The following is a 22559-nucleotide window of genomic DNA, read 5'->3' as shown; positions in this document are numbered from 1 at the left end:
ATGTTGTAGAGCAGTATGACCAGCACGTGTTCTTGACAGGCCTCGTGACATTCATCCTCGCACAGCATTATGCACATCTGGACAATCCAAACTACATGATTCAATTATTAAATCGGTGATGTTCATTCTTCTGTTTTTGTTTTGTTTTTGGTAACAAGTGGGGTTTATTCCTCAATCCAAACGGCACTCCAATACTTTGATGTAGGATCCTTCTCTATGCTCTATATTTAACTCAAGGTCACCGTTGCGTCACGGCGATGACGTCAGAAAGCGCGTTTCGCCGCTGCGTTAACAGCAGAAGATCCGAGGGCCTCGTAACCCACCAGTAGGAGGCGTCACTCTCTCCCGTCCTCTCCTCCTCCTCCTCCCGTTGACTCGTGTCGTGCTTCTACTCCCTCCCTTTCCTCCAAACACACACGAACGCGAGTAACACCGGCAGCTTTAACTATTATCACCCCGTCACCGGAGGAGGAACATCACATGAAGCCATAATAATCCGGAATAACGGGACAAAACAGCAGGATCCGGTATGTAGCGCTGTTACACTCTTCTATAAGACTAGCATTTGTATCACAATCATAATAATATTCGTGTTGCATAAGGAAACGTGGCTCAAATAGAACAGTTATTCATGATTAAATATGATTTATGTCAGCAGAAGAAACAGAAATAACGGTAAAGCGGTCATATAGCCTACGATGTGATGCGGCGGATCGTTTTCCGTTATTTGTCAAAACACGATTCCCTCATTCCTCCTCGCGAATGTGATCAACCTAACCGTCAAACGAGAACGCGCTTCTTTGACAGCTTCGTTAATTCTAACGGTGTTCTAGTTTGGGTTCCGCGCGCACGAACATCTGTTTTTCATCATACAGCGGTGCGCGTTTGCACGTTTTTGTTCTGCTCGTAACGTTACGTTAGTCGGGTCTGATCCCCGCGGGATTAACCGGCTCCACGGACGCGGGTGTGTGATATCTGATCAGAAGCATTAAGTGTGTCTAGATCTGCAGCGGATCATCATCATCACCAACATCAGGGCGCTGCGGCGCGCGCGCTCTCGATGCGCCGTACGTGCGCGCTCTGGAATCTCAGATTTGAACCGGATTCTCTGCAGCAGAATTATGTCATCAGAGACTAGTATCAGCGACCTCGTTCAGTTACTGCAAATATTTCTTCACTCGTTTTTTTCTTCTGTATATTTTGGCAATATGTTTTCCAGTGATGAAAGAATTGAGTCCTTGGCCTAAAAGCAAACGGCCTTTAGAAAAAGTGCTATAGTATCACGATATTTTAGACATGATGATGTACAATGGTATTAAACTGGAAATACCATGTAAATGCCATAATATGCAATGGATTTCAGTACCATGGTGTGTTTTTAAAGTACCATAGCATTACCATGGTATTCCTACTCTGGAGTACAGTGTGATATGGTGTCCCTCGTTACAATACACATATACCATGAGATTTAAATGGTAATATTGTGCTTTCAATAATGCTATGGTACTTTCAGATAAAAGCATGATATTTAAAAAACATGGTACGTTTGTGTTGTTTAATCTGGCTTGAAATAATTGGGATATTTGCTGTCTTTGTCTGTTTCTCACATTGACTAATCTTTACCTTTACAATGTGTGTCTTTCAAACGCAATCTGGTCTCAGGTGACCTTTAGTGTAAACTCAACGACTGCTCACAGGGCAAAGGTCACTAGTTAAGAGAGCAGAACACCTTGCAGATAACAGATTTCTTGTAAGTTGTCCTGCAGTCACTGCCGTATGCAGATCTTCCCACGGTATCTCACTTTCAAAATATTAGGCTATGTTATTTTGCTTATTTTGGTATTGTATTTTAATATTGTTTAATTTTTGTGTCGACATAATTAGATACAAATATGTTTTTAAACCCTTCTTTAAATTTTTACCGACTCAATAGTGAGAGAAAGCGAGAGTGAAACAGCATAGTCTGAACACACACACACACACGCACACACACACACACACACTCACTCACACACACACACACTCACTCACTCACACACACACACACTCACTCACTCACTCACTCACACACACACTCACTCACTCACTCACTCACTCACTCACTCACTCACTCACACACACACACACACTCGATCGAGAGAGTACTGTACATCAGCTAATTAGCCAGCCGACAGTGAGAGCTGATGCGCTGACGGCTCTGAGCGTCTGATATTAATCTCTCTCATCTTATCACTCTTGACACTCAGTAAAATCTGTCTTTGCTCTTCAGTCAGTCAGTCACTCACTCATCACTGTCGGCTCTTTTCTGCACACACTGATTCACTTCTACACACTGTAAACGCTGAGTCAGTCTCTTTCATTCTTTCTTTTTTATATATTTTTCAAAATGAACAAGTAAAAAAATAAACAAAAAATAAATTACACTATATATACACACACATACAATTTGTTCTTATTTAAATGTAATCATTGCACACACCTTTATCCAAAGCGACTTACAAGCAATTGTGTGTACATCTCATTGCCTGCCAACTTTTTTCTTATGAAACTGATGCATTTTAGCAATTAATTCATTTGGACAGTTAATTTTTATAAACTTGCTTAAGACAATCCAGCAGAACCTCTCTAGATCAGACATAGATGAGGAGGAGAGAGAGAGGAGAGGGCCGAGAGATTGAAATACTGTAAATGAGCCATTTCAAGAGATCCAGGTTCAACTGAACTTCAGACGCTGAACACACACACACACACACGCACGCACGCGCGCGCGCGCACACACACACACACACACACACACACAGCATCTGTTATCAGAGATGAATGACGGGTGTGGTTTGGTCAAAGGTGCACAGATTTCTCCTGGATTCAGGAATGGTCAACAGCTGTTCCCTGCTGGAAGAACAGATCATAGCAGCGTAAAGAACAGTCAGCTCAATCCTTTTGTTGAGCAAGGACGCATTCAGTTGATCAAGAGTGACAGTAAAGATCTATAATGTTTGATACAATTGATAATGTAATGATGTATATAATGCATTATAAAAGTATTTAAGATAAAAGCAAATGCATTATAAAAGCACCTTATAATGCATTGAATGACCTCATAAATAATAACATTTATCTATTCAATGTTACACCTGTTAAAATGTTAGAAAAGTAGCCTACTTACTAAAACTTTGGATTTATTAACTTTCAAATTTTGATGTAACTGATTACCTCAAAAGTTTTGCCAACTTATAACTTATTATTTGGGTTTACTTTACACTAGTGAGTCTACAGTAAGAAACTGTGGCATGTTCGGAAGGAATGATTGTGATGTTAAACACAAACACACACACAGCACACACACACACACACACACTCCTCCTCTCCCTCCCTCCCTCCCTCCGTCTTCTCTCCTCCCACCAGCTGTCTCTCATTAGCTCCCTCTTCACTCTCTTTACACTCCTCCATCCTCCTCCTTTCTCTCTGCATCCCTCCATTCCGCAGAAACGCAACACGTTCATGGGTGTATTTTATATATGACATTGTTTTTAGACATAGCACAATGGCATTAAAAAAAGAAGAAGATGGAAATGCCATAGATAACGGGGGAGGTACAGAGATAGCATCAGATGGTGATGCCATGGTGCTAAAATTCATGTACCATGGTATTTATTTGGTACTCTACAGTACTTTAAAGAATACCATGGTGGATGTGTTATCAAAGGGTATTTTTATACACACTATCGTTCAAAAGATTGGGGTTAGTAAGATTTGTTTAGGTTTATGAAAGAAGGCTGCATTTATTTGATAAAAATACAGTAAAAACAGTGAAACATTATTACAAATTAAAATATCTGTTTTCTATGTGAATATGTTAAAATGTCATTATTTTCTGAGATGCAAAGCTGGATTTTCAGCATCAATACTCCAGTCTTCAGTGTCACATGATCCTTCAGAAATCATTCTATGCTGTTTTGCTGCTCAAGAAACATTTATTATTATTATTATCAATGTTTACAACAGTTGTGCTGCTTCATATTTTTGATGATTAATAGTAAGCTCAAAAGAACAGTAACATTATAAATGTCTTTACTGTCACTTGATTAATTTAACGCATCCTTGCTGAATAATAGTATTAATTTCTTTATAAAAAATCATACTGAGCCCAATGTTTTGAATGAAAGTGCATGTAAAACAAAATATAAGTGATTGATTATTGTTTTAATGTTGACTGTTAGTCAGCACAGACGTGTCTATGAACATATTAACTAGCTATATATGTTCATTAGTCATCAGTGAATTACATTCTTAAAACACACACACACACACACACACACACACACAATCGACAGAAATCTGCTGTAAGACGTGTGGAAATCTCTGGCGCTCATTCACAGGATTATGAATGCCATCTTCAGTCCGTTTCCATGGCAACTATCTCAGTTTTGTTGTGTAGAAATATAGTGTTTAGAGTGACTGAGAGCATGAAGATCCGAGCAGCATCAGGAGCTCGTAGTTGTTCTTGTGGATAGTGTTTTCTGTTCCTCTCCGATGGTCTCAGGAGTTGGAATAGGGGTCAGAGTGGCTTTATGGTGGTTTTAAAGTGGACACACACACTGGTGCATGCTGGGTAACAGCTCAGGGTTTGCTCAAAGTGCCCATTCATTGACATTATTTTCCACTCAGTGGGATTAAAAATAACTAAACAAAATTTGTTTCGCACTTTTCACAATACACATAGCAGGCAAAATCATGATGTTAATGTGTATGATGTTTATGATATCTTAAGTTGTTATCTTTGTAGCAAGGTAAAGATAACAACCATGCTATCATTAAAAATCACCATGAATATTGGCAATTTATGGAATATTGCAGTATTTATTATAAATTATTTATCTAATCTGTGCACATGATTATTATTTTTTGTATATAATCACATAATCAAAATAACTTCCCCACCCTCTTGCAGCGACTTCTCTCCTCTGATGATGCGTTTACTGGTGTGAGGGCGGGGCAACCTGTCACTCACATGAGATCCACCAATAGCAAACACTGGGTGGCCTCAGTCCGCTTCCGAACGAACTCTGGTGCAGTTCGACTGAAATATGAACGCAACACAGACCAAAAACAGGATGTGATGTCACAAGATGCGACCCTAAAAAGGACAGAATCCTCAATCATACGTTTTTTCTCATCATAGTCGCGATGTTGCCCATCACAGTTCAGTACAGGCGTCAGAACCGCGTCTCCTCACAGCAGATCTGTGTTAGTCTGTGTGACGGAGGCATTCCTGGCGCTGTTTTGACACATTTTATAGGCTAAGCTTTTTCACAAATTCTCAACCGGTCAAAATATCATGTAGCTACGCACAGACAGTGAGCGGATTTATCCCAGAACACAGCATTGTTTTGGATGTTTGGTAACTTACGTCAAGAAATTACGTAATAAAAAAAAAAAGCTGACCAATCAGGTTGTGAATATAACCCTATGGGCCCTATTTTAACGATCTGAAACGCAAGTGTCAAAGCGCAAGTAACTTTGTGGGCGGATCCCGGCGCTGTTGCTATTTTCCCGGCGGGATAAATGACTATTGCGCCTGGCGCAAATGTAAAAGGAGTTGGTCTGAAGTAGCTTCTTTATTCATAGTTGTGGTTTGGGCGTAACGTGAAATAAACCAATCAGAGCATCCTCTCACATTCCCTTTAAGAGCAGGCGCTTGTTCCACGGCGGATCGCTATTATAACGGCGGATTTGCCAGTGCACGCCAGGAGCAGTTCACAGCCGAGGAGGCCGACGTTCTCGCCAGGGCCGTAAAACACAGAGAAGTGACACTGGGGATGATGGGAGAAACCCACCCAAATTAGCTTCGGTTAAACAGGCGTATAATTTGGGTAAATGTGTAGCCTAATCTAGATTTTTTTTTTTTTTAAATCTAGATAGATCTTTTTCACATCTTCACGGACACAACAATGATTTCCCTCGTGTGTTAATATTTTTCCTTGTAATAATGTATGATTTGCAAAAATGAAAACTGCTGCGTCCGTTTATATTAGAGAATCAAAGTGGATGCGCGTTAACACACTACATTATGGCCAAGCACGCGCCCTTAAAATACCATATCACTAACGCGCAACGCGCCACTGTCTTTAGACTGTTTTTTTCCTGGTCAATGGCGCAATTGCTTTCTAAAACTGGAAAATAGCACCATGGAAGTTTTGCGCCGGAACACGCCTCCTCTTTGCGCTGAACCGCCCCCGCGAGCGCAAGTTCATTCCCTAATTTACCGTCGTGCGTCTGTGGAGGGAAAAGTCCGCTGTGCGCGGGTGCAAAATAGGAATGATACATGCGTCGGTGTTCAAAGTCAATTGCGCTGGGTGCAAGATAGGGCCCTATGTCTTTACCATCCAATCAATTCCCCATGAACAAAATCAAGCTCCGCCCTACAGAAGCCGTTTCACTCAGATATACGTCACAATAGGGAAGAAAGCACTATCACAACTTCCGTTTTTTTATTATTTTGCAATAATTATTTGAGTTAAACATGTTAAATCTTGATTAGTTGTGTTGCTCATCCGTTGATCAGTGATGTTGTTTAGCTAGAGTTCTGGGTACGTGAGAATAGTTTGAGCCTGTCTGGGGTCTGAAGAACACTTGATTGGTTTCTGCTGATTATAAGACACACAGACCGACAGATATCTCGTCATCAGACTTGTCACAAGACCAAACCACTACTTACACAAAAACATAATTCTTCTCTTCCTCTATTGATTGAAACCGAAAGCTAAACATTCATGAAGTAAACTTTGTTCAGATATTACTCTTTAATACAGGAGTCTTAATGGACCATTTCTTTGAAGTATCCACTTTATCTCAGATGTAAAAAAAAATTAAAAAAATTAAAATAAAAGTTAATGACAGGCTCAAAGAGTATGTGTTATTTTAGTATTATTTATATACTTTTGTAGCATTGATTAATATTTTGAAATCGCTTTTATTTTTATATTTTCAGTTTTAATTTGAGTCATTTTATGGGCCTTTGTCATTTCTTTTTAGCTTTTTATTTCAGTTTTACTTAGTTAGTTGGCAGTTCAACATTTCTTCTTTTTCAAGTTTTTCATCTACCGCCTTTTTCAAGACACGTAACAGCTTTTAAAAATCACGAGTGGGGCAATACTAATTAATTTTATGTCGTTGAATAAAACGTGAAAGTGTCTTGAGCTTGTGAGTCTGTGTATCACAGACCTTATTTCAGCTATTTAACCAGAATCCCATTTAAAAAAATTGACTTCAGGACGATGGAACCGGAAGTGCTAAAATGCTAAGTTTTGGACTACAAAGTGATGTCATATCTCCACGCTCTTTTGGCACTTTTTGTCGTGTTCGCAACACAGGAACTGGGAGTGATTTTAGTTTAAAGGGGACTAAATGAGTTCCTACTTCAGATTTGGGTCTAATCGAGCACAATAGGAACTACAGTGACGTAAATGTGTGCTGATTGGCCGAACGCACGCCATAAGAAACACCGGCACCCGCCATTTATAAAAAGACGTGAAAACACAGTTTACATACTTATTACTCTACGAACATGGAAAACAGCAATATATAATTTACTTGTCGTTGTGTTCTTTTCTCAGCCTCGATTATATGTAGCACTGCAAATTGTCGAAGGAGGTTTCGTCTCTTAGCCCTTCTTTTGGCTCTTTCAATCGCATAACTTAGTGTGTGTTCACACGTGGCATGTTTGTTTGGATTAAAACGAACCCTGGTGTGATTGCTCTGTTAGTGCGGTTCATTTCAATAAGTGTGAACGCTGCCATCCGAACCCTTGTGCATCAAACAAGCGCTGTAAAGACGGGTCTCAGTCGGCTTCCAAACGCACTCTGGTGCGGTGCGACTGAAATATGAACGCAACATGAACCAAAGGCATCTAAACAAACCAAAAACACACATAGCTATACACACACACACACACAACAAGCGCATTTATCCCAGAACACAGCATTGTTTTGGATGTTCGGATCAGGTTGTGAACATATTCTCTATGCCTTTAGGTTCGGTGTTAAAAATGCGCACGCTAAGCGTATCAGGTTTGTGTTTTTTTTGGGTCCGGACAAAACGAACCAAATTACAAGTGTGAACACACTTTGCATCTCCATCATCACAAAACCTATGACACACAATAAAAACACAGTTCTGATCACAGCGTCCAGTTCTTGACGTTGTTGAATGCCGAGCTTAAATGACGTCGCTGTCGGCCGGCTTACGTCACATCAGCGTTCCTATTGCTCTAGTCTCTATTGCTTTCTAGCAGAAGTGACTTAAGTGAAATAAATAAAAAAGAGGTTTATTCTTTTATCATTGTTGCTGGTCCTTCATGTGCCTGAGACCTTGTGGGAGACATTAAATATCTGCGATTTAGTGTTCACTGAGAGTAGGAACATTGTGCCAGTCAAAACAGACCTGATATTCTCTTGAATCACGAGGAAGATACTGAGAGCAGTTAAAAACAGCAGGATGGAAAAATAACAGTCCTGCTGAAAGGAACAGAAGGTTTCCAAACTGGTTTGAGTTGGTTGGTGCTGATCTAACATATAATAATGTTTATGGTAAATCTCACGAGTGCATCCACTCTCTATGAGGGAAGAAAAAGAGGAAGCCAGACAGAGAAAATGCAGAATTGAAGGTAGAAGAGTCCAGTCCAGTCAGCAAAAAATCAGGAAACGCATCAGTGGAGAGCAGAAGGAAGAGAGGGAGGAGAAAGGGGTGGAGACAGAGCGAAAGAGACGAGCTGATTGGCTGAAGGGAGGGGAGGAACGAGGGCAGAGACGGACTGTCTTCAAGTTGTTCAAATTCCACATATGATTAGCAGGAAACACACACTTAGATGTTCCTCTCAAACACTATCTGATTCATGACATATACACACTGAGCTCCCCGCCTAAAATTTCAATTCAATTTCAATTCAATTTAGATATAAAGCACATTTAAAGCAACCTTAGTTGGCCTGAGTGCTACTACAGAGCTCCTAAAGGGACATGCTGGCGGGATGAAAAATAATAAGTCAATGCTTTTGAGTTCTCTCAAGACACTTTGCATTAGCTTGCAAAGACCTCAAAAGGTTTTGCGGGGGAACACAAAGTTTCTCGCGAGAACGCAAAAGCATTGACTTATTATTTTTCATCCCATCTCATATTTTTTCCCCGCCAGCATGTCCCTTTAGGAGCTTTGTAGTAGCACTCAGGCCAACTAGGGTTGTTTTAAATGTGCTTTATATCTAAATTGAATTGAAATGTTAGGCAGGGAGCTTGGTGTGTGTATGTCATGAATCAGAGAGTGTGAGGTATTTTAAACTTCCTGTGCAACCGACAGAAAGTAATACGAATAAAAATAATACAACTGTTCCTGAGATGAGAAGAACAGATCGAGAAGGAAAGGAAAGAGTCCAGTGTGAAGAATTCGTGGAGTCAAACAGAGAGAGATGACACCTGTATCATAACCACACTGACTCAATCATTCTCTCTATTCCCGTGTCTTTCAGATATCTGGCACAGGAAGGCGAATGGACTGAGATCCCAAAAGTCTCTGAGAAATCTGCAAAGACGTGCCGACTGAGGCCTTAAACACACACACACGCACGCACACACACTGAAGAAGTACAGGGACCCAGATAAATGGCTGACAAACAGATCAGGTGAGTTTCAAAAAGTCAAACATCACTGGAGTTAGACTTTTTGAACCGCACAACACCCTAGCAACCATATAACATCATAATGTGCAACCACCCACAACACCCTAACAACTGCAAAGTAATGCCCTGGTAACCACCCGCAACACCCTAACAACTGCATAGTAATGACCTGGCAACCACCCACAACACCCTAACAACTGCATAGTAATGCTCTGGTAACCACCCGCAACGACCTAACAACGGCATAGTAATGCCCTGGTAACCACCCGCAACGACCCAACAACTGCATTGTAATGCCCTGGCAACCAGCCACAACACCCTAACAACTGCATAGTAATGCCCTGGTAACCACCCGCAACAACCTAACAACTGCATAGTAATGCCCTAACAACTGCATAGTAATGCCCTGGTAACCACACGCAACGACCTAACAACTGCATAGTAATGCCCTGGTAACCACCCGCAATGACCTAACAACTGCATAGTAATGCCCTGGTAACCACCCGCAACGACCTAACAACTGCATAGTAATGCCCTGGCAACCACCCACAACACCCTAACAACTGCATAGTAATGCCCTGGCAACCACCCGCAACACCCTAACAACTGCATAGTAATACCCTGGTAACCACCCGCAACGACCTAACAACTGCATAGTAATGCCCTGGCAACAACTTTAAATGAATGATTTTTTGCCTATGTCTGATCTCCTCTCATCTTTGCTCCAGTTTGCCTGCCAAGCTAATAAATGGCGGTGTGGCGGGACTGATCGGCGTTACCTGCGTGTTTCCCATCGATCTGGCCAAGACTCGCCTTCAGAACCAGCAGAATGGATGCCGTCTCTATACCAGCATGTGAGTGTCCAAACGGACGAATCGAATCATATAGAGGATTCAGTTGGTCAGGTTTCACATGTGAATGATATGTTGTGTCCTGCAGGTCAGACTGCCTTATCAAGACCATCCGGTCGGAGGGATACTTCGGCATGTACAGGGGTAAGTGCAAGTTTACATGTTAGTGTTTCAACTAGTGCTGTCAAATCGATTAATCGCATATAACATAAACTGTTAGTGGTATTATAACAAAGTGGAAGCAAATGGGAACAACAGCAACTCAGCCACGAACTGGTAGGCCACGTAAAATCACAGAGCGGGGTCATTGGGGATGGATCCTTCCTTCTCCAGCATGACTGCGCACCAGTGGACAAAGCAAGGTCCATAAAGACATGGGTGAGCGAGTTTGGTGCGGAGGAACTTGACAGTCCTGACCTCAACCCCATGAACACCTTCGAATCAGAGCGGAGACTGTGATCCAGGCCTTCGCGTCCAACATCAGTGCCTGACCCCACAAATGCGCTTCCAGAGGAATGGTCGAAAACTCCCATAAACGCACTCCTAAACCTTGTGGAAAGCCTTCCCAGAAAATAATAAGCTGTTATTGCTGCAAAGGGTGGGCCAACTCCATATTAAACCCTATACACACACACACACACACACACACACACACACACACACACACACACACACACACACACACACACACACACACACACACACACACACACACACACACACACACACACACACACACACACACACACACACACACACACACACACACACACACACACACACACACACACACTTGCTTTATCTAATACAGTGACATTCAGTTACTCGTTTTGTCCCAATTTTTTATGGGGCCACTGCATGCCTGGGCACACACACACACACACACACACACACACACGCGCGCGCACACACACGCGCGCGCACACACACACACACACACAATATAGTATATATATATATATATATATATATATATACATACACACTTATGTATTTACAAACTTTTATGTTAGATGCGATTAATTGATTTGACAAGCACTACTTTCAAGTAAAGGATTATTTTGAGAGTGAAGGTGTAACTGAATACGTGTGTGTGTTCTCTCCCAGGTGCTGCGGTGAACTTAACTCTTGTCACTCCAGAAAAAGCCATCAAGCTTGCAGCAAATGATTTCTTCAGATTTCACCTCTCTAAGGACGGGTGAGACATGAACACACACACACACACACACCAATATATATATACGATGACTAGCATTTTGAGCTGACTGTGCCCATTCACACACTCTGACACATCATCTGGTCTGACACACTGGTTGGTTCCCTTCCCGACCTTGAACACATTCACAAACACGGCTCACCATTCTCTCTTCTCAATATGCTATTTAAACAGCAACCGATGTACACATCAACGTACTGTGGTATTACCATCTAACAAGCCACAGTAGGCACATACCGACACTGCCAGACATCTCAATCGATTCTGCACACAGGATTACATTACCAGAGCGACATTAATATTAAATAGGGGTTGAAGCACACAGACAATACCCACAATGCCCTGTTCGGCTGCGTCTCCATGGTGACCGAAAACGGCACCGGTGAATTATTGACCGCCGCCGTCGAGTTAAAGTGTGAATTATTAACGACCCTCAGTGTGTGTGTGTGTGCTGATAATGTGTGTGCCGTGTCGTTCCCACAGGCAGAAACTCACTCTCCTGCGAGAGATGCTGGCCGGCTGCGGGGCGGGAACATGTCAGGTCAGTGTGAACACACACACACACACACACACACATCTCAGTAATCTATCTGATGCTTCAGCCTCCTCCATTAATAGATGTTCCACTGTTATTTTATTCACGTCTGCACACAGATGATTCAGCAGCAGACAGATCACTGAGACAAAACACAGATGCATTAAGGGTACAAACACACTCCCTTTAAGCGTTCACATTACACACGCGTGCGCTCGTCTGCCCGACAGCCTTTGTTGAGCACATTCACCTGGAGCAGGTGCTTATCAGAACCAGGTCTGCTTGTTACACTGAACGCTTGGCTAATGTGTGTATTCTTCCACGATACGATGCTAAAAACACCCCTTTTATACCAAAAGCATCTGCAGAACTGGGCGCTGGTTCTTCTGACTTGTGAGGCGGGTTTCCATTCATATATTTGATATTGCATAAAAAAAGGCTGTATGGAAACCTAAACATAAAATACGCATAATATTTATAGTAGTATTTTATCTTAATATTTTAGAATTATTTATACACACACACACACATTTATATATATATATACATATGCGCTATGTATATATATATATATAAAAAGATGTGATTAATCGCTATTAGATTTGACAGCACTAGTATGTTTATACATTTATTTTCGAAGTAGTTTTTTCTTTTATATTTTAATTTATTTTATTTTTATAAAAAATATTTCTATTTAGCTTTCATTTATTTTTATTTCAGTGGTATTCATTTTAGTACTTCAACTTCAATTAATTAATTTTATTTTTAAAGGGACACTAAGTAGGAATTACTCCCATCTAGTGGTGAATTCGTATTTTGCATCCAAACTAATTTTGCTCTCCAGCGCCTCGCTTTTTCAAATGCGCATTGCATCTACGGTAGGCGATATGTACCAAAAAGCTTTGACAGGATGTCTTCTAATAGCACTTCGTCGAGGGGGGGTGTTTTGAAACATTGTTATTCATAAAAATAAATCATGAGAACATGAACTTCATCACTGCATGTGCAGGAATTGTAAAATCTTTTTTCTTATTAACTGAAGTAGCCTAACGCAATGTTTTTACTCTAATAGCTTATCTTTCCCCACACATGAACTGTGATCATGCAATAACGTTAACTTTACATCGCGATGCTGAGCTACAGTGCATTGATAGAAAAGACATTATCTGTGATAGCAATTCGCGCAAACTGGAGTAGAATGAGGCTCGCGTCTACCGCGCCGCACTAAACACCGCGCCGCAGGACCTCTAGACGCGCATAAACGCGTCTTTACATTGAAATCACTCGCGCCAGACGCTCAAGAGTTAGTGAGTAATCATTTTAAAATAAAATTGACTTTAATCAAACCACGGATCCGTGATAAGTTTTGTGATCCGTCTGTTAGCATTATGATCACTTTGAGGGGAGGATAAATTTATCCACAAAGGGGATAAAAATAATTAAGCAGATACATTGACCAGAAAGGGGGAAATCCCACGCATGTTACGTTCTATTTTTGACTTTTTTGGCGACGATGTTTTCTTCTCCTGTGGCTTGGCATATATGGTCCATAATAACAATGCAATCCAGACTTTTAAACTTGCCGGTGCAGTTTCAAGCGCCTCTCACTGCTCTGCACCTGCGTTTCTGCTGGTTTCGGCTGGCTCTGAACGAAAACGCGTTGGCTTAGTACTTTTTGTCCCTCTCTGCTATTATAGTTTTGCAAGATGGCGGAACTACATGGAAGCCTCCGTGGACCTACCCGTCCCATGTATATAAAGATAATTAATTCTTCATTTCTAAGGATAAGTCAGATCATTGGCCGAGGTATTTGTACACCATTGAGGACATATTTATGATTAAAAATATTGATTTTAGATAATAAAATACCTAAAAAGATACTTAGTGTCCCTTTAAGGGTTTTTTTTATATTTAAATTATTCATCTAATATTTTTATTTCATTTTTTCACATTTCTCTCTCCCCCTATATATATTTTAGAATGTTTTTAATCATATATATATAAATAACATAAATTCTTGTTATATAACAAATTCATACTAAGCAAATATCTATCTATCTATCTATCTATATATATATATATATATATATATATTAAATACATTATATTAAAATACATATTATTAAAAAAAAACAAATTAAAAACCTCAGCTCGGATGCAAATGTTACGAATATATATTGATTACTGATAATAAAATCAATACCAATCAGTTCATTTATAAATAAAATCATTTTATTTCAGAAAATAGTTACATGCACTAAGCGTTGCGTTCCACTATTGACATCTTTCTGGACTGACTTACACACAACATAGTGATCCCGTCATGTGACAGAGGTGACCGGCTTCCTGTTGTCAACGAACAGGTGTATGACCATGTCGGATTAAATGATGGGATTACAGCAGACTCTGGATTAAGATTGACAGGTGATATACACACAAATAATCCCATCAACTAGTGCCGAGTCAGGTTTGTGGATGAACACTGCAAGCAGACAGTATAACCCACTTACTGTCCTCCTGCAAACCCCTTCAGATTTGATTAAACGTGTAATTGTGTCTCCAGTGACAGCTACGCTAGCACACACAAACCCGTCCCCCGTGGCGTGTGTTTTGCTGATGTCGCAACCTCTTTCGACTTCCAGCCAGTTTTGCACAGGAAGAAAATATTTCTTCAGAAAATATAAAAATAAGTCACATTACGGAAGTTAAATGGGTTGCAGATACCATTTTATGAACCCATTTGAACCTCAGCATGTAGGAGGATATGCTAATTGTATGTTTTTGTGTATGTGGTTGTTCCTTTCTGAGATAGTAGTAGCATAAAGTACAGGCTTCCAGACTGTCTGACAAGCTAAAGGTGTAAAATTACCCCAAAAAGTGTCTTTTAAAAGCAGTTTAACCATTTGCAACTGGCTTTAGGTGTCACGTGTGTGACTTCTCCCAACTCCTCGTAGTTGGTTTGAATGCGTGTGCGTGGCCCTTTAAATGCGCGTGTCCTCATTTTCATTGGCTGTGAGGTTTCCTCTAACCTTGTTGTGTTGTGTTGCAGGTCATCGTTACGACACCGATGGAGATGCTAAAGATTCAGCTGCAAGATGCCGGAAGAATCGGTAAGAATCTACACTATAAAGAGGAAGGAATGAAGGGGTGAAGTGAGAAATAAAGACGCAGGACAGAGGAGAGAGATGAAGCACTGCCACCTTGTGGACACGTTGTAGCACTTCTCCTGTACATTAGGCCTACTAGTGTCAGATTTGGCATCATTTTGTCATTTTATAAACAATAAGCAATACATGTGGTATTTATTTGTATTTCGCTTTTATAAAAGCGTCTGCTAAATTAATCATTTAATTTCTTACAGAGCAGAGGTTTTTAGTGAAGTACCGCTAAATGTGTCTGATAAAAAGTAATTGTCAGCAATAGTTTACTTATATTATAATTTTTTATTCAGTGTATTAAATTATATATCGATTTTTTTTAAATATCTGTTTTTTTATATTTTTTGCAAATACTAATTATTAAATATTGAATATTTTTCAATATTAGTTTTTTCATTTTTAAAATACTGAATACCAAGTCATTGTCAGCAGTACTTAATATTTTTAAAATGCTGGATCTTTTATTCAATTATATATCATTTTCAGTATTGTTTTTTCTATTTTTTAAATATTTAATAAAAAATAAATATTCAAATAAATATACACATTTTCTATATTAAATTTTCAAATGTTAAATAATAAAAAAAAATTCAAAATAATTTTTTTCTTTTTTTAAATACTGAATATTATCATTGTCTATCAGTGCTGAATCATATTTATATTTGATCATATAATATTTTAAAACAGTGAATATTATTTATTTTGTATATTAAAATTATATCAAATTTTTTCAGTGTTGATTTTTTTAATAAATATTATTATTTATATGTTTTAAATAGTGAATATTAAGTCATTGTCATCAGTAATGAACCTTAAAGTAGTGAATATTATCTTCAGCATATGAAAAATTCTATAGATTTTTTTCACTGTTTAATTTTTCAAATACTGAATATAAAATATTTGATCAATATTAATTATTTCAATTTTTTAGCTGAATATGAATAAATTGTCATCAGTAATGAATCTTATTTAAAATAGTGCATATTATTTATTTAGTATATCAAAAATGATATAGATTTTTTTCAATATTTATTTTTTCCTTTTGAAAATACTGAATTTTGAATATTTAAATCAATATTAGTTACATCTATTTTCTAATATACTGAATATTAAGTCATTGTCAGTGGTACTGCATATATAAGCAAAAAAGTTGTTATTCTACACAAGGAACATTTCGACAATGCCTTCAAACTACTTTTTGTAACTCAAAGTTTGAGATCTGCCAAATAGAAGAAGTTAGCAAGAGTTAGCGCTCAACTGTTCCATCCGTTAGGCTTTCTTCCTATCAATATAGTTTGACATGTGTTTCATATTTTAAAAAAAAGTGTATTATGTGTGTGTGTGTGTGTGTGCAGCGGCCCAGAGGAAGCTCATGCCTGAGACTGTGGCCCCCGGGGGCCCCGTAGAGCTGAAGTCCCCCACTGCTATGCAACTCACCAGAGAGTTACTGAAGGAAAAGGGCATCGCGGGACTTTACAAGGGCCTGGGAGCCACGCTGCTCAGGTCAGGAAGAACACACTCAAACATCATTTACACTGACAGAATGCAGCGCGACTACTTCAGGCTTGTGTTCCTCTTCTCTTCAGGGACGTCCCGTTTTCTGTCATATATTTCCCTCTGTTCGCTAATCTGAATAACCTGGGTAAGAAAGGAGGCGAGGGTCCCGCGCCGTTCTACGTGTCGTTCCTCTCGGGCTGCGCTGCGGGGAGCACGGCTGCGGTCGCCGTCAACCCCGTGGACGGTACGCTTCTCCGATCTCACGGATTCCTGCGATCCACAGAGACACCAACATAGGAGAATTTTAGAAAGCATCTTAGAAAGGTTTATTCCTTCTTAACTCGTGTCAGGATAATGTAGCAGTAAAGGGAATATACTCTCAAGATCAGGTGCAAGGCCAAATGTCTCATATATTTCATTCAGTACTGAAAATATCAATAGAATTGTTCTAAATAATACTAATAAAATATCAAATACTCAAAAAAAATAAAATAATATTGAATATTCAGTATTTTTCTAATTATTACAATTTTATTATATCTTTTTAATATTTGTTAATTTTTTTTTTAATCTGAACATTAAATATTGAATATTATTTTTTTCTGTTTTTATTTATACTTAAAAAATGTAAGTACTTAAATACTTAAAATATTGTATTTTTTTTCAATATTAGTTTTGTCTATTTTAAATGAATATTAAATATTCTATATTATTTCAATATTTTTAATTTATTTAAATACCGAATATTACATATTTTCATATTAATTTTTTGAATCATATTTAATATTCAGTATTTTAAAAAAAATAATAATAATATGGAAACATTTTGATTTAATATTCAGTAATAAAAACAGACAAAAATAATATAATATAATAATATTAAATCAAAATGTTTCAATATTAGTTTTTTTCTATTTTTAAATATTGAATATTTTTCAGTATTTGTTTTGTCTATTTTTAAATAGTGAATATTAAATATGGAATATTATTCAATAATATATATATATATATATATATATATATATATATATATAAAATGTAATATTGAAAAAATTGTATATAAGCTTTGTCTGTTTTTATAACTAAATATTAAATATTTGTTTAGTCTATATTTTTTATATTGAATGTTTTTCAAAATTACCTATTTCAAGTCAATTCTCCCTTGAACTGAGTTGCATCTTACCTAGAGATCATTATGATAAGTTAGCTAGCAGCTTTAGACACAGAACATGTGTGTGTGTGTGTGTGTGTGTGTGTGTGTGTGTGTGTGTGTGTGTTAGCAACACCTGTGCGGTTTCACACCTGACCGTTGAGCGGCTCCTGTGTTTCAGTGATAAAGACCAGACTGCAGTCGCTAACACGAGGAAGTCAAGAGGACACGTACAGCGGGGTGACGGACTGCATCAGGTGAGGCCAGGTGACCGTATCAGTGAGTACAGCAATCTGGGTGCAGTTTTTGGGGTAAAATGATTCCCTTTCCCCATGTGACCACAGGAAGATATTACGCAACGAAGGCCCGACTGCTTTCCTGAAGGGGGCGTACTGTCGCGCTCTGGTCATCGCGCCGCTCTTCGGCATCGCTCAGGTCATCTACTTCCTCGGCGTGGGCGAATACATCTTGAGCTGTCTGCCCAAACAGAACAACTAACCAATCACTCCCGACCCACAATGCCCCGCACCGGTCCGTTTCCCGCCCTTTCTCACAGCTCGTCATCATCCAAGGATCAAAAGCGTAACGAGAACCAGTCTGACTGATGTGAATAGTTGTCGTCGTGCCGTTTATGTCGAAAGCGCCGTGTGTTTTTATCTGAATGTGGTGGTTTTAATACTTGAGTATAAAGTGAGGTTGTGTTTGCCAAGCTGCCTCTTTCTGTCTCGAAACCATATCCTTTTATGAGCGTCTCATCTGGGAAGTCGTCGCTTATCTCGAGACATTTCAAGCGTGAAATCAGCGATCAATCGTGACACTTTGAATCGTAGAGCTCTTGTTAATGACGTGGTCAAATATCAGCTCTTCTTAATTGTTCATTTCCTGGAACGAGAGGGCACGTAATGTCGATTCGTTTGTGACCAACTCTGAATGGCTTTCCTCTGGGCTTGAGGAGAAGTGTGGAAGTGTTTGTGTGCGATATTCTCGGCTGACCGCGAGCGTACTGAAGAGTGACACATCTTTCTGCATATCAAGGCTTGATGCGGCGCATGTTTTGAAATGACATGTCGGCTCCGGAGGTTCATTCGGTTAGCTTTTCTCTGAAAACGTATCAGTGAATTCGACTTGAAAAGCATCTCTCAAATTAGCCCGATCGAAATGGAAATGCCCCCGCCTTGGGGCGTCGCGACTGTTAACAGTTCCCGAGAGTTCCCACACTTTGGGAGATGATCATTATAGATTCAGAGATTCGTTGTGCATGGCCTCAACACAGGAACAATTATCCGTCGCAAATCTGTTTCGTTATTTGTAGTCAGAACAGCGAAATAGCATTAAAAACCGTCTAAAAACTCATTTAAACCACCTTTGTAGGTAGTTTGAGGTTTAATTAAAACATTTTGGGTATGCAAATTCGTTTTTTTATTAATATTTAGGGATGGGACACATGAAATGTCATACAAAGTTTACAGTAGTTATCACACCCAAAACCAGTGCTGGTTTAGATATTATTATAGTTTTTATTATTATTTTGAATTCGATTTTTTTTGTGTAGGCCTATTTTATTCCCATTTTAATTTCAGTTTTAGTAATTGTATTTTTTTTATTTTAATATGTCTATATAGCCTTTATTAATTTATATTTCAGGCTTAATTGTTTTGTTTTTTTACTAAATTAAAATTGGGGAATTTTGCCTTGGCAACTAGCTGAAAAATAAGTGTAAGTTTTTGTATATTTTATTTTATTTTATTTCCGTTAATGTTTATTTTAATTCAAATAATAAAAAATAAAAAATGTTTTTAGTTGCAATACTTATAATAATTATTTTAATTGCTATTTTAATTACAATAATTATTTTACAATAATAGCCCTGACTAAAACATTGAAAACGTTTTTGTTAATTGGAATCAATCTGAAAAAAACATAATTTATACAAAAAATATTAGATGGTGAACTTAAACTTAATGAAAATTAGACATGTTGCCGTGGAAAAGTACTGAGCGAAAACGCTTTCAAAATATTAAAATAACAAAAACTACAAATGACAAAAACTCAGCAAAATGACAGAAAATTAATGAATTTAAAAAAGCTAATTCAAAGTATTAATAAAAACTATAATAGTATATAAATAGCATGCTTATGTACCAAATCAAATGTCAGGTCACCCAATTAATATTCATGAGCAAAGATGTGTCCCACCCACTGCAAACCAAGTTATAGATATAGATTTTGATGTTCATATCTGTCGGATCAGATTTGAGAAAGAATAACAACATGCTAGGTTGAAATTCTCAGACGCCAAAGTAACGTGCGTGATTGATTGTAAGGTGAATCTATGATGGGGGCGGGGCTAATAATTATGAATATCAATGCATTTGTCTGCCTGGATCGTGAAATTTCAATAGTCATTCCAGTTTTGAGGAGAATCCGATAAGCACACACTCACGGAGTGACGTTCCAGACTTTGGATCCAAGTCATATTTATTAATAATCCTGATGATTATATAGATGTAAACACACTTATAGTATATCTCACTATATATTTGTATGGATGGTTTTCTCGGTGTCTGATCATTGTTGATTGCTGTGTACTGCGCACATGCAGATGATATTATTATTATGATTATTGTTTTGTATACGATGGCTTATTTGCACACCTCCCCGATCCTTCGGTTTATGTTTTTGGCATCTGGAAGAGTTATTAATATGCCAGTTTACACCGTTTGAGCCGGTCCTGCAATGTATCAGTGTTGGAGTCGTGAGCTTTTATGTTCATGCGTGCACTATCGAATCAACCAAACGAAAACCCAAACGGTTTCAGGTTGTAGTTTAATGTTTGCTTTTATTGAGTCGGAAACAATGTTCTCGCTCACGATCCACGCCGTCGGCTAGCGCCTGTGTGTGCGTGTGTGTGCCGCGAAGAGCGTTTCTTTGGTTTCGTACTGCCAAACGACCCCTGATCAAATCCCTGCCGATAATACCTCTGTCTAGCATTAGCACACTGATTTCCTAAACTCGTCTGCTCATATCGTCCTGCTACTGAATGTACACTAGCGTTCAAAAGTTCGGGGTCGGTACGAGTTCTTATTTTGAAAGAAATTAATACTTTTATTCAGCGATGGATGCTTTCAAAAGTGACACTAAAGACATTTATAATGTCGCAACTTTCTATTCATCAAAGAATCCTGACAGTTTCACCAAAAAAGGGGGAAATTTTATGCATTACAATATCGCGTTACACCATAAAAAGTAACTAATTACGTTACTTAGTTACTTTTTATGGAAAGTAATCCGTTACGTTACTCATCTGGCTTAATACTAACCCTCTTTCGATGTTAAAAACGTCTGTTAGGATTCACGAAAGACACGCAGTGATAAATTAGCGTGAACGGTTATTTTTGTGGCTGATATTATTGCGTTATGCATTTGTAGGTGTTTCCCTTTCAGGCGCAAGATTTATTTCCTTATGAGTAATGATGCTGAAAATTCAGCTTTGATCACAGGAATAAATTACATTTTAAAACATATTCAAAAATATGCAATAATATATCACTGTTTTTACTGTATTTTTTGATCAAATAAATGCAGCCTCGGTGAGCATACGAGACTTCTTTCAAAAATCGTACCGACCCCGAACAAACTTTCGAACTCTCTAGAATATCACGAATTAATATGACGCTAAGTAATCATTGGCTTGAGGTCCAGAGGGTTTTATGGTGCTGTCTAACAAGTAAACATCTCTAGTCTCGGTGACGATGAGCTTTATGCCATTTTAAACTGTTCAGATGCCCTTATTTATTGTTTAAAGGCCTTTTGCAAGGTCAACACACGCAGAACCCTTTTGACCGGTTACCTCACATATCGTTAATTGTTCAAATGAATGCAAATGAAAGGAAGTTGTATGCCTAATTTGATGACCTTAATGACCTTGTTTTGCCTTGTATTCCTTTTTTTCCCCTGAACATTCCAAAACGTATCTTAAGATCTGTGATTATTTTCATTATCGTGATGATTATTTGCTTTGATTTTTATTTTTGTGTCATGGTGATGATGATTTAGTCTTATTTTTTTTACCGTACCTCTGATTTCCGTCATGTTTCATCAGCTGTGAACTTGAACTCGTTGTGTTTGTGAACGGTCGTGTGTCGTGTGAGGGTCAACGGTGCGTTTCTTTATCGTCGTTTTTGTATCACTGAAGTGTGTTATTCACTCTCTCTCTCCCTCGTTTTCACCATCTGTCCTTCTTCCTTGCGTTGTTCTTGAAGGAATTAGACAGCAGGTGTGCAAACAAACACCAAATATAGCACTGATGATTTTACAAATGATTGCACAAAAACTGATCCGGCACAAGCGCAATACTCACACGGCCCTTAGATATCGTACAATATTCAATATATTATAAACAACGGATCGCCTGTTTGTTTCGGCGAACCAGAGAATGTATCTTTGAATCATATAATCGATGTAAATTGATAATATTCAATC

General features: G+C 38.5%; 1 protein-coding gene across 1 annotated transcript; it reads left to right on the top strand.

Moving 5' to 3' along the window:
* Positions 1–317: 317 nt before the first annotated feature.
* Positions 318–22264, top strand: slc25a22a (solute carrier family 25 member 22a). The gene is made up of 11 exons (XM_079602798.1): positions 318–527; positions 9521–9673; positions 10399–10524; positions 10610–10665; positions 11629–11719; positions 12221–12278; positions 15322–15382; positions 16786–16933; positions 17017–17171; positions 18259–18334; positions 18422–22264. Exons 2-11 carry the CDS (start codon positions 9654–9656, stop codon positions 18573–18575), a joined length of 945 nt encoding a protein of 314 aa, XP_079458924.1. The 5' UTR covers positions 318–527; positions 9521–9653; the 3' UTR covers positions 18576–22264.
* Positions 22265–22559: the final 295 nt, after the last annotated feature.

This window comes from Phoxinus phoxinus (genome assembly GCF_949152265.1).
Source record: "Phoxinus phoxinus genome assembly, chromosome: 25".
Taxonomy (NCBI): domain Eukaryota; kingdom Metazoa; phylum Chordata; class Actinopteri; order Cypriniformes; family Leuciscidae; genus Phoxinus; species Phoxinus phoxinus.
Note: the sequence above shows the minus strand (reverse complement) of the source record. Positions and strands in the feature narration are given on the sequence as shown.